This window comes from Ursus arctos, unplaced genomic scaffold (genome assembly GCF_023065955.2).
Source record: "Ursus arctos isolate Adak ecotype North America unplaced genomic scaffold, UrsArc2.0 scaffold_15, whole genome shotgun sequence".
NCBI lineage: Eukaryota > Metazoa > Chordata > Mammalia > Carnivora > Ursidae > Ursus > Ursus arctos.
The window spans coordinates 11,369,257-11,382,093 of NW_026622819.1; the positions used below are offsets into that span (position 1 = coordinate 11,369,257).

At 45.4% G+C, this 12,837-nt stretch overlaps 1 protein-coding gene across 4 annotated transcripts in view; it reads left to right on the top strand.

The window, feature by feature from the left end:
• TRIO (trio Rho guanine nucleotide exchange factor) overlaps window positions 1-12,837 on the top strand; it is a 347,980-nt gene that overhangs the window by 147,703 nt on the left and 187,440 nt on the right. For all 4 annotated transcript variants that reach the window (XM_026506706.4, XM_044386996.3, XM_044386995.3 and 1 more), the window contains exon 8: window positions 685-816. In XM_026506706.4, the coding sequence (XP_026362491.2) occupies window positions 685-816 (132 nt within the window). The remainder of the gene's footprint in view (window positions 1-684; window positions 817-12,837) is intronic.

Here is a 12,837-nt window from a genome sequence, read left to right on the forward strand (position 1 = left end):
AGGTTGGAATGGCGGTCCTCAGCAGAACTGCAGCTGAGACTCTTCTCTTCTTGTTTACATGCAAAGTGGAGAAGACCTCTGAGTGAGTCCACCACCTCCCTCAGCTTTCCCGTGGGCTCAGTGGGTACGGCTGAGGCATTTGGGTGGCCTTCATTCAGTCTTTTCCATTTCTGTGCATATTTGCTTTTGAAAAGGTAGAAAAATGGGCCTCCTGCTTTTCCTCTGTTCAGGTACTCGGGCTTCTGGTAGCATCTGGGTGTTAGAGGAAAGCGGGAAGGCGGGACCGCAGCTCCTGGCCGAGGCCGAGGTGCAGGGCCGCCAGGCCGCTATGCCTCCCACGGCTAGCGGCGCAGGGCGGTTGGCATCCCTGGTTCAGAGGAGGGCTGAGGAATTAACCAGGAGGCCCAAAACAGAACGCAGGGCGCAGTTGCTCCGATTCGCTGCTGGCTGTGGGCCATGATTTCAGCCCCACTCCTGCTGGAACCTGCGCTTAGGGGTGGAGTCAGGAATGGTTTGAGGGCTCGCATCAGTGCCGTCTGCGAGGGAGATTCCACCATACTGCGTTCTTAGACTGTCTCTCAACCACCCTAATTTCAAAACCATGTTAAAAGAAGATCTACTTCTCAATATAAACTGCCATTGATAGAAATAATCTTTTTTTGTTTGTTTGTTTAATCTTCCAAGTATATGAGCAACGTGGATTCGTGGTGTAAAGCCTGTGGTGAGGTAGACCTTCCCTCAGAGCTGCAGGATCTGGAGGACGCCATTCATCACCATCAGGGAATATATGAGCACATCACTCTCGCTTATTCTGAGGTGAGCCGGCAGTCCCACTTGAGATGGAAAGCAGCAGTTTTGTATCCTACCAGAACCTGGGGAGAAAGAGTGCAGTTTTGTCTAGCCCAGAGACAGCTTGTAGATTCTGTGGTGAAGTGCAGTTTGGTTGTGACTTTTGAATGGTGTGTGTGCGAGGGTGGGGGGTGGGGCTCCTGTCAAAGAGGGTGGTCGGCAGTGAGCAGACTTCTCCTGGCCCTGTGATGTTTGTGCATTTCCTCTAGAGTGCTTGTATTTTCATCTGCTAGAGTAAGTGAGATTCCAACTTTCTGGCCTGCATGCACTTAGGAAATACATGTTTTGGGTGCTATTCAGTCTAGTTGAACTCAATTTAATTTTCCTGAATGAAACTTTCTACAAAGGAGGGAAACCTGATACTGCCTCATGTTCTAGATCAAAAGCACACACTGTTTTGTTGTTGTTGTTGTTGTTGTTGTTTTAAAGATTTATTTATTTGAGACAGAGTATGCACGAGCTGGGGGAGGGACAGAGGGAGAGGGAGAGAGAATCTCAGGCACACTCGATGCTGAGTGTGGAGCCCAATATGGGACTCGAACTCACAACCCTGAGATCATGACCTGAGCCAAAACCAAGAGTCAGATGCTCAACCGACTGAGCCACCCAGGTGCCCCAAAAAAAGACACACTGTTTGAAGCTACTAGCTGTTACAGAAATCTAAGTATAGCATTTTCTTTATTATTTTAAGGTAAATTATTTCTTTACCATATCCCTGTCTTATTTTCTGCCCCCTTTCTCTGGGCCTGTTTGGTTGGTTTTTTTTTTTTCTATTTTATTTTATTAATTTTTTTTTTCTTTTAGAGAGAGAGCACTCATGCACACACAACAGGAGCGGGACAGAGGGAGAGGGAGGGAGAAAATCTTAAGCAGGCTTTGTGCCCAGCGCAGAGCCTGATGCAGGACTTGATCTCACTACCCTGAGATCATGACCTGAATTGAAATCAAGAGTTGGACGCTTAACTGACTGAGCCACCTAGGCGCCCCTGGGCCTGGCTTTTTTGTGAGGACTTTATGGGATCACTTATTTCATGTTCACAACTCTGGGACACGTGTCCTTGTTGGCCATGCTGTTACAAATGAGGAGACCGAGGCTCAGAGATGAAGTGACTTGTGCCAGGTCAGCTCCTGGAAGAGGTGGAGCAGAGACGTGCAGAGAGCCTGACCTCTGCCTCCTCACCCGTGGCGTGGTCGTCAGACCAGTCTACCTTTGGGAACGGGTTAAATTCCCAGAGGGGAGCGGGCGTGCATGCCTGTCTTCAGCAAGGTGTCCCCCACTCTGCCTTCATCGTGGGTGTCTACAGCCATGTATGCTAAGATGAAAGATCACTGGAGACTTGAGTACGAAATACTGCAAAACCCCTGGCAGAGGGCAGGGTACAGAGTGGATGCTCAGTTTACCCATGTCTTCCTTGATTGGAACTACAAACACCTTGTCAAAGTCATAGGGAAGAAATCATAGGCCATTTGCATTTCAGTCTGGCACTTCCTGCTTCACCAAGCAGTGGCCCCTCTCCTGTCCTTGGAGCTGGGTCTCCTGATCCCTTAGTGTCCTTGGGTGAGTTGAACGATGTACGCAATGCCTGTGATATTGGCTTCAGAATGTGGTCGCACCTCCTGCCCTGAAGGTTGAAATCTACGTGTTTGTTTTTCTAGCTACCTTTTTTTTTTTTTTTTTTAAAGATTTTATTTATTTGACACAGAGACAGCCAGCGAGAGAGGGAACACAGGCAGGGGGAGTAGGAGAGGAAGGAGCAGACTCCCAGCAGAGGAGCCCGACGTGGGGCTCTATCCCAGAACTCCGGGATCACGCCCTGAGCCGAAGGCAGACGCTTAACGACTGAGCCACCCAGGCGCCCCTCTAGCTACCTTTTTATCCAAAAGATTCCCCCGCCTTTTTAAGCACTGTTTTATTTTGTCCATGGAATTTAAAAGAAGTCCACTCTGTGTTATGCTTCTTTATTTTGCACCCAATGTATTTTAGTTAATTTGATTATCTGATTTATTAGGAACTATATAAATATTAGTGATAGCCTTTTTACTTTTGTTAGTTTGCTTATCTATTTAATTTTTAGCATGGGAAGGAGGGCAGAGGGAAAGGGAGAGAGAGAATCTTAAGCAGGCTTCATGCCCAGTGCGGAGCTGGATGTGGGGCTTGATCTCACGACCCTGAGATTGTGACCTGAGCTGAAATCAAGAGTTGGATGCTCAACCAACTGAGCCACCCAGGTGTCTAGTGATAGCTTTTTTAACAGTAGAAGTGAAAGTTGAACAGATCTGTAATTTTTCGTCCCATTAGTTCTTGAGGATTATTGTGAGTTCCGAAAAAAACATTAATTTCTTTCTCCCTAGTGTACCATCTCTAGGTATTGTCTGATTTTGACCTGTAATAAAGTGAGTGACTGTTGTCCACTGTGTAACTGGGCCTTCACTCATCTACTTACTAATGGTTTTCTCGGTAACTGCGTTTAGATTCCTGTGGTAGGTTCCAGACCCCTGTGGGGTTGAACAGCTCGCTCATAAGGTGCTCGGCAGCAGCCAAGCTACAGTCGTTGCTAACACGACTTACGTCAGAGTCAGCCTGACCTGACCAGTGTCATCCTCTGGCTACGCTGGCCAGTTCAGTCTGCCTGTTGCCCTTGCACTTGTAGCAAAGTACATAATTCCGTCACCACTACCTTCTATAGGAATGGGGCATCTTGACTTGGGAACTTACATTTATTTACAGTGCTGTTTCATTAGCTTTTATATTGGTACCGAAGTACCAATGACATTTTTCAAAGAGCTGGAACAAACAGCCCTTAAATTTGTGTGGAACCAGAAAAGGCCCCGAATAGCCGAGGAATTATTGAAAAGGAAAAACAAAGCTGGGGACATCACGTTGCCTGATTTCAAGCTATACTACAAAGCTTTGATCACCAAGACAGCATGGTACTGGCACAAAAACAGACACATAAATCAGTGGAACAGAATAGAGACTCCAGAAATGGACCCTTGGCTCTATGGTCAACTAATCTTTGACAAAGCAGGAAAAAACATCCAGTGGAAAAAAGACAGTCTCTTCAATAAATGGTGCTGGGAAAATTGGACAGCTATATGCAAAAGAATGAAACTTGACCACTCTCTCACACCATACACAAAGATAAACTCCAAATGGATGAAAGACCTTGATGTGAGATCCATCAAAATCCTAGAGGAGAACATAGGCTGCAACCTCTTTGACATCAGCCACAGCAACTTCTTTCATGACACATCTCCAAAGGCAAGAGAAACAAAAGAAAAAATGAACTTATGGGACTTCATCAAGATATAAAATTTCTGCACAGCAAAGGAAACAGTCATCAGAACAAAGAGGCAGCCCACAGAATGGGAGAAGATATTTGCAAATAACACTACAGATAAAAGGCTGGTATCCAAGATCTATAAAGAACTTCTCAAACTAATACACAAGAAACAAATAATCAAATCAAAAAATGGGCAGAAGATATGAACAGACACTTTTCCAATGAAGACATACAAATGGCTAACAGACACATGAAAAAATCATTAGCCATCAGGGAAATTCAAATCAAAACCAGTTAGAATGGCAAAAATGGACAAGGCAAGAAACAACAAATGTTGGAGAGGATGTGGAGAAAGGGGAACCCTCTTACATTGTTGGTGGGAATGCAAGTTGGTACAGCCACTTTGGAAAACAGTGTGGAGGTCACTCAAAAAGTTAAAAATTGAGCTACCCTATGACCCAGCAATTGCAGTACTGGGTATTTACCCCAAAGATACAGATGTAGTGAAGAGAAGGGCCATATGCACCCCAATGTTCATAGCAGCATTGTCCACAATAGCTAAATTGTGGAAGGAGCCGAGATGCCCTTCAATAGATGACTGGATTAAGAAGATGTGGTCCATATATACAATGGAATATTACTCAGCCATCAGAAAGAATGAATACCCAACATTTGCAGCAACATGGACGGGACTGGAGGAGATAATGCTAAGTGAAATAAGTCAAGCAGAGAAAGACAGTTATCATATGGTTTCACTCATTTATGGAACATAAGAAATAGCAGGGAGATCAGTAGGAGAAGGAAGAGAAGAATGAAGGGGGGATAAACAGAAGGGGGAATGAACCACGAGAGACTATGGACTCTGGGAAACAAACTGAGGGCTTCAGAGGGGAGGGGGTGGGAGATTGGGATAGGCCGGTGATGGGTATTAAGGACATGTATTGCATGGTGCACTGGGTGTTATATGCAATGAATCATGGAACCTTGCATCAAAAACTAAGGATGTACTTACTGTATGGTGACATAATATAATTTAAAAAGTAAAAGTTTTAAATAATTTGATGGCAAGTAAACTGCTTTTCAGGCTGAAGGATTAAACCACAATTTTTAGCCTAAAAACATGTTTGCCACAGAGCTATAAATTCAAGGAAGCAGTAACTTCACAGTGAAAATGAACAGAAAAGTCTTTCAGTAAAACAGAACAAACTCCCCCCCCCCTTTTTAAGTTTGAAATAGTTTCAGGCTATAGAAAAGTATTAGAATAGAACAGAGAGCTCCCACATTCCCTTACCCAGATTTCCCAGTTTTTCACATTTTTCTGCATTCGCTCTGTCGCCCCCTCCCCGCACCGCTCTCTGCTGTCAGCAGGTCAGCTGTGCTGCAACACACCCATCCCTCCCCCAGACCCGTTGGTGTTTCCCACGGTTCTCACTACGCCTGGTCCAGGGCGCTGTCCAGCAGCATGCATTACACTTAGTGGACACATGTCGTCGGTTTCCTTCATGGTGGAACATTCTTTAGTCTTTGTGACAGTGTCAGAGAATCAGGTTCCTTCGTTCTCTAGGGTGACCCTCAACCTCCAGCCCATCCATCCAGTTTTCCTCCTGTGCAGATGAAAGCCGAGTGTCACAGCAGGGTCATAGGATGCTGACCCCTCCCATCGCTGGTGATGTTAACCTTGACCCCTTGGTGAGGTTGGTGTCCGCAAGGTTTCTCCAGTGCAAAATCATCATTAAAAAGATTTGTGAAAAGTCATCATTAAAAAAATTGGGTTTTGAGGAGCATGTTGTGGGAGATACACTGATAAGTGTTTCTCATCAGACTTCCCATGGCCTTGGCACCCCTGGTGCTTCTTGCCCTTCTCAGCTACCACTGGGATGGCTGTCTGGCGGCCAGTATTCCTTCTCTACTTATTAGGGGGTCTACTACTGTGAGGAAGAACTTTATTTTATTTCCTACTTATTCATTGTTTCAGTATGAATTTATGGTATATTCAATGGTTGTAGTCTGATACTCTATTTTGGTGCTTAAACTGTCCACATTTAGGCAGCGGGACTCCCTTTTTGTGTGTGGTTTTTTGGTTGGCTTTTGGTTTTTTTAACGTCCTTATCATTATTTGGGCATGTCCTTACTTTCTGGTAAAATGTTCCCAGGCTCGTGTGCTTTCCCTGCCTCATCTTTGGGATCCACCGTCTCGCCCAGGAGGACTTGCAGTCATTGCATTGTGTGGGATTTAGAGACAAAGATGGGGCGCTCTGGAGCGCTCGTTTGCTTGTGGGGCGTCAGGGCTTCCAGGCGCTGGGGGCAGACAGTCAGGACACCTTTGTACGCGGCCGTGTACGTGTGCAGCCGTGTGCTCTCCACCTGGGACTGCTGCTGTGTCTCGCAGCGTCTGTCAGTGGGAAAGATCCACGTGTCCGTACCGGCGCTTCCGTTCCTAACCCAGTGCGTCAGGGCTCTTTCCAGCCTTTCCCTTTCTGTGCTTATAAATTCCTTCTGGGACCACGGGAAGCCTGGCTCCCTTTACCCTCAGCTCTATTAGCTGTTGGCTCAGTGAGAGTATTTTCTCCGTCCGCCCGTCTCCTCACCGCTTCGTCCGGCTTCTCTGTGGGCGTCTCTCCCCCAGCCCCCGGGATCCTCAGAAAGCCTGCAGGGACGCCTGCGTTGGCGCCGCCACCCTCCCTGCCTCGGACCTGGGCACCATTGCCTCCGTGCCAGGAGGGGAGCGGAGGGAAGATGGGAAGGGAAGAGCCGCTCTTGATCTTCAGGTGGTTTTTCCTCCCCCGAATCAGTGGTTTTCTAGCGGCAGGTGCTGCTTTAAAGCAGCTCCTCGTCGCCGCCCGGGACGTGGAGAGTCTCCGTCCGTGTTTAATGGCTGTCCTGGCGGATCCGGCGCCTGCCCGGCGGAGGCTTGCGCGACCGCACGCCGGCAGCTGGTCCTTACCCTGTGTCAGGGGTCGCGATCCACGCAGGAGGCGCTCCCCCCAGGGCTAACGGTGAGCCAGCCCCCGCCGGGGCGCGGGGTCCTTGAGGAGCAGGGACATGTGAGAGCGGGCCTTTGCTCGTCCTTTCTCTTTTCCTCTCACTTTCCCTTCTCCCTTTTTTCTTTAAACAGCGTCTGCAGTTTCTAGTCTCTGATGACACCGGTTTGCTGTGGGAAATCTTCCCAGCGTTTTTTCCCCCCCAAAACACAAACACCTGCTTTTCAGTGTTTTAATGAGCCCCGTCCCGTGGTGTTTCTGTGTGTGATTTAGCAGCAGGAGCACACATGTGCCTCGTAAACGTGCGCTTGCTTCTGCTCGCCAGCTTTGGGGCTAACGTCGTCTGGTGTAGTTGATCACAGGACAGGGAAGCAACACACACGGGTGGGGTAAGCTGTACTTTTAGAAACAGCATGGAGAGTACTCATTTTTAACATTTTATTTTTAAGCAAGCAAACTCATTGACTACTTTCCCCCAGAACTAAATTTGTACAGATGACTTTTGTCTCAGCACGCTTGTGTGGTCATGCAAACCTAAGCACTGAATGTTTGAATTGTGCAGTGAGTGTGCACCTGCTGACCACTGCGGCTGTGAGTGGAGCAGGAGGAAGAGAGACGGCAGGTCGGCTTTGGCTGCTCTTATTTGCTGTGATGTCAGGGTTTCATTTGTTTTAGTTTCTCAGTTTAGCAAATGTGCTGACATATTGCACACTTCAGTAGGGCCTCATGGAAGTGACTGGTTTGCTGCCTGGGAAGCCGGTCGGCCTCCTTTTGTAAGGCACTATATACGTGGGTGATGGCATGATTAGTGTTAACAGCATGTGAGAAAAACAGACAGCAAAATGAGTCACCTTGATAGTCAACTTAATAAAAGCATACGTCTTTGGTGTATGTGGAAGCTCGGCGACCTTGCTATAGAGGAACTTCTTCTAATAGCGGTTGTTCAAAGCCTCATTAAGTATTGCAGCATCGCTGTTGCTAGCAGGGTGGTGGAGTCAGTGTTTGGCGCAGCGTCAGAGGTGACAGACCACACGGCAGTCTCTGCATATCCCTAATCTTGAAGTCTTGCAAGGGCTTGAAGTATGAAGGAGTAAAAAATGGCAGGCCCAAGTGCAATCTACGGAACAGCCATGTTCTCCGCACAGACCTGACTTAACCAATTGGGCTGCTCCAGCAGTTTCCAGTTTTCATCGTATCTTGGTTTTTCCTTTCTGATAATCCCATGTGGAAGTATGAGAGTCAAACATGGCTAGATTGATCTGGTTTTGAGTAAGAAACCTAATAGCTGAAAGATCTAGAAAACTGCCATTAGAGGACCATCCTAAGAACTTGGCCGGGAGCAAGAACCATCATCAGAGGGGAGCCAAAAAATCTGAAGGCAAGAATGTTGCCTGTTCTTTCTCAGGAGGCCTCCCTGATGCGTGGGAAAATGCCACTACCAGTATGGACATTTCAGAAGGGTCATTGGCCTCTGTGATTGGTAGAAGCTTCTTAGCGTAGGCGTCTTACGATAGGTTTAATCTCCTGATCCAGGGAGGAAGTGTTCCTGTTTGGCCGAGGACCATCGACCACAGCTACGGGACATGCGGACCCATCGTCACTCTTTCCTGCTTTATTAGAACTTTGATTTCAGAATCATTTCAGCATGAGTCGGAAAGGATAGTGGTGGCCATGAAGCCATTCCCAGGCTTAGCGTGGAGTTGTGTGCTCTGCAGGCCGTGGCAAGCCCTAAGCCCTGCAAAAAAAGTCAAAACAAATTGTGTTGGTTTGAGTTGCTGCAAGTGGTGCAACTTGTTTCATGAAAGTTTTGAAGAAGGACCCTGCATGCTAAGTGTAGTCATTTCTGATCATGCCTTTATATATTTTGTGTATTTTGCTTATTTGGGTTATATCTGGGGAATAACATGTCCTATCATTTTTAGATATACACCAGCACATTTAGATCTAATGGACATATTGTAGCTCATATGTGATCTTTGGGTGGTGGCTGATGGTTTCTGAAACTGTAGCAAAAATCTCCAGGTACTATCCCTTTCCTTTGATCAGAGCAACCTTCTTACTTTGTGCACGTGAGGAAGATTCCTGGTGGAGTCTCTTAACTCTAATCTGATTTATGGGAAATGTAGAGCACCAAGTACCAGAAATAAGAATAGGCAAATCTCCGTGAGGTGTGGTGGAACACACCAGGAATCCAGATCTTACCAATCTTACAAATCTTACGTGGAGTTTGATTAAAAGTAAATATTCAAGGGACAGCTGGGTGGCTCATTCGGTTAAGCGTCTGCCTTTGGCTCAGGTCATGATCTCAGGGTCCTGGGATCGAGCCCTGTGTTGGGCTCCCTGCTCAGCGGGGAGCCTGCTTCTCCCTCTTGCTCTGCCTGTCCCCCTGCATGCTCGCTTTCTTTCCCTCGCTCTCAAATAAATACAATCTTAAAAAAAAAGTAAATATTCAAGAACCAGACCGTTATTTTAGATTTTTAACAGTTAAGAATTTTCATTTGTCCTGATTTAGTTATTAGAACATATTAGTCATGCATTTATAGAACATTAGTCTTTGTAAAATGTAATTTGCACTATGTGTGAAGTCCTCAAGCTCTGTATTCCAAGAAAAACAGAGGGCAGAACCTGAAAAGAAAAAGAAAAAAAAGAAAAAAAAAGTTTGATTCTTTCAAAAATTACGAAATTCCTGCTTTTAGATAGTAAAGGTTGATGTTCTTTTTTGCAGCTATTGTCCCTTTGTGAGAGACAGGGTTTGACTGCCTGAAAGCTAGAAAAATATTTTTAGACAAAACATATAACTTCAATAAATTAATTCACCTGGTTCTATGGTTAAGAAATTTAGAACTACCTCACATACTGTAAACGTAGGCTATTTGTTTCAGTACTTAAACTATATACTAGTATTTAGGCTGCTGTATACTTTTCAGTGTCTTTCATTATTTCTTTTCTGGTGATTCAGTACCAGAGAATCTTTATTTCTATGCGGTAGAACAGTAGCCTTCATAAATTTGTAGCATATTGTTTCCTTACATAATACTGCTCTACTAATGAAGACAGCATTTTGCTGGAAGTCACTGAAACAGAAATGATATCCTTTATGTGCTTGAATAGCTTCTTTTCAATCGAGTATCCATAAAAGCTGCACTGAGGGGAGGCCTGAGTGGCTCAGCCAGATAAGTGTCTGCCTTTGCCTCAGGTCGTGATCTCGGCGTCCTGGGATTGAGCCCCACATTGAGAACCATCTTGGGCTCCCTGCTCAGCAGGGATCCTGTTTCTCCCTTTCCCTGTGCTGCCCCCACTGCTCATGTTCCGTCTCACATGCTCATGCTCTCTCTCAAATAAATAAAATCTTTAAACAGAAATGAAAAAAAAAAGCACAGAATTAGAATTGTTTCTGAAAGGTCTGGTGGAGAAATGCTGTGCATGAGCGTGTGCTAGAGTCGTGCGCTATGTCTGGTCTCAGTGGGCGTGAGAGATGTTCTCTTGCCTGGAATCTGTCTGCCACTTCGGCCGCCACGGTGTCTGCCACAGACCGCACCAGCGGGGTGACACGGACACTTCAGTCCCTGCTTAGGAATTCCCAGAAGGCAGGGTTCTACTTAATAAGTTGTCTTATGTTGAGGTATCTGTGTGTTCACGTTCTGTGTAAGAACTCAGCCATTTCCCACCAGCCATCTGTCATGAGCCAGCGTGTTCTTCTAAACCCAATAATGATATCTGCTCCGGAGCTCTGCTAAATATTGCAGAGACCCCTGAGGGAAGACAGATTCATTGGAATATTCTTGCTCATATTATTTATTTATTCATAGTAGTAGAATATTAGTGGTGTCACACGAATGCCTGTGAACCCCTGGTGAGGCCTAGAGAATTTTGTATTTCTAGTATATGGTATAAAACAATGGCTTAAGATAAGAAGTTTGCTTTCTGCCACTGTAGAAGTCCCAAGGCTGGCATTTCAGGACTGGTACAGTAGCTCTGTTAGTAAGAGATCTCTGGATCCTTTTGTCTTTTGTCTGTTTAGCAGGTAGGCTGCCATCCCTAAGGCTGCCTCAAGGTTATTATTAGCTGCCAAAGCTCCAGCCATCTCCACCAAGTTCTTGGCAGCAGGGAGGGGAAGAGACAAGGGCGGGGTGAGCACCTCCTAAATGTCTTTCCTGGAAGCCCCCTCAATATTTTTTACTTCTGTATATTGGCTACTCTTATTTTGTAAGTGAGGTTGGGAAATGCAGTTTTATAGCTGGGGAATTGCCATCCCTGACTATCAGGGTTTGGCTGTCAAGGAGGGGCCAGTGGACTTAGAGGAGTTAACTATCCATTTCTCCCATACTTCTGATCCATATCCTTCTAAAACATATTCACCTGATCATATGCTCTGTACGTTTCTTCACTTATGTTTTTTATAAGGAATAAAACTTTGAGGAACTACTTAGAGGAAGCTTTGCTAGGCTCTATAGAATGTGAAATGTGTGACTTGGGGCACTGATTTTTAGTCCTAAGAGAAGCTACACCCCCAGTGATTAACAAAACATTTTCTTTTCTTTTTTTTTTTTTTAATGATTTTTTTATTATATTATGTTAGTCACCATAGAGTACATCCCCGGTTTCCGATGTAAAGCTCGATGATTCATTAGTTGCGTATAACACCCAGTGCACCATGCAATACGTGCCCTCCTTACTACCCATCACCGGACTATCCCATTCCCCCACCCCCCTCCCCTCTGAGGCCCTCAGTTTTTTTCTCATAGTCCATAGTCTCTCATGTTTCATTCTCCCTTCTGATTACCCCCCCTTTCTTTATCCCTTTCTTCTCCTACCGATCTTCCTAGTTCTTATGTTCCGTAGATGAGAGAAATCATATGATAGTTGTCTTTCTCTGCTTGACTTATTTCACTTAGCATTATCTCCTCCAGTGCCGTCCATGTTGCAGCAAATGTTGAGAACTCGTTCTTTCTGATACCTGAGTAATATTCCATTGTATATATGGACCAAAACTTCTTAATCCAGTCATCTGTTGAAGGGCATCTTGGCTCCTTCCACGATTTAGCTATTGTGGACATTGCTGCTATGAACATTGGGGTGCATATGGCCCTTCTCTTTACTACGTCTGTATCTTGGGGGTAAACACCCAGTAGTGCAATGGCTGGATCATAGGGTAGCTCAATTTTTAACTTTTTAAGGGACCTCCACACTGTTTTCCAGAGTGGCTGTACCAACTTGCATTCCCACCAACAATGTAAGAGGGTTCCCCTTTCTCCACATCCTCTCCAACAATTGTTGTCTCTTGCCTTGTCTATTTTTGCCATTCTAACTGGCGTAAAGTGGTATCTCAGTGTGGTTTTGATTTGAATTTCCTTGATGGCTAATGATTTTGAACATTTTTTCATGTGTCTGTTAGCCATTTGTATGTCTTCATTGGAAAAGTGTCTGTTCATATCTTCTGCCCATTTTTTTGTTTATTTGTTTCTCGTGTATTGAGTTTGAGAAGTTCTTTGTAGATCTTGGATACCAGTCCTTTATCTGTAGTGTCATTTGCAAATATATTCTCCCATTCCGTGGGCTGCCTCTTAGTTTTTCTGACTGTTTCCTTGGCTGTGCAGAAACTTTTAATCTTGATGAAGTCCCATAAATTCATTTTATCTTTTGTTTCTCCTGCCTTTGGGGATGTATCATGAAAAAGGTTGCTTTGGCCGATGTCGTAGAGGTTGCTGCCTATGTTCTCCTCT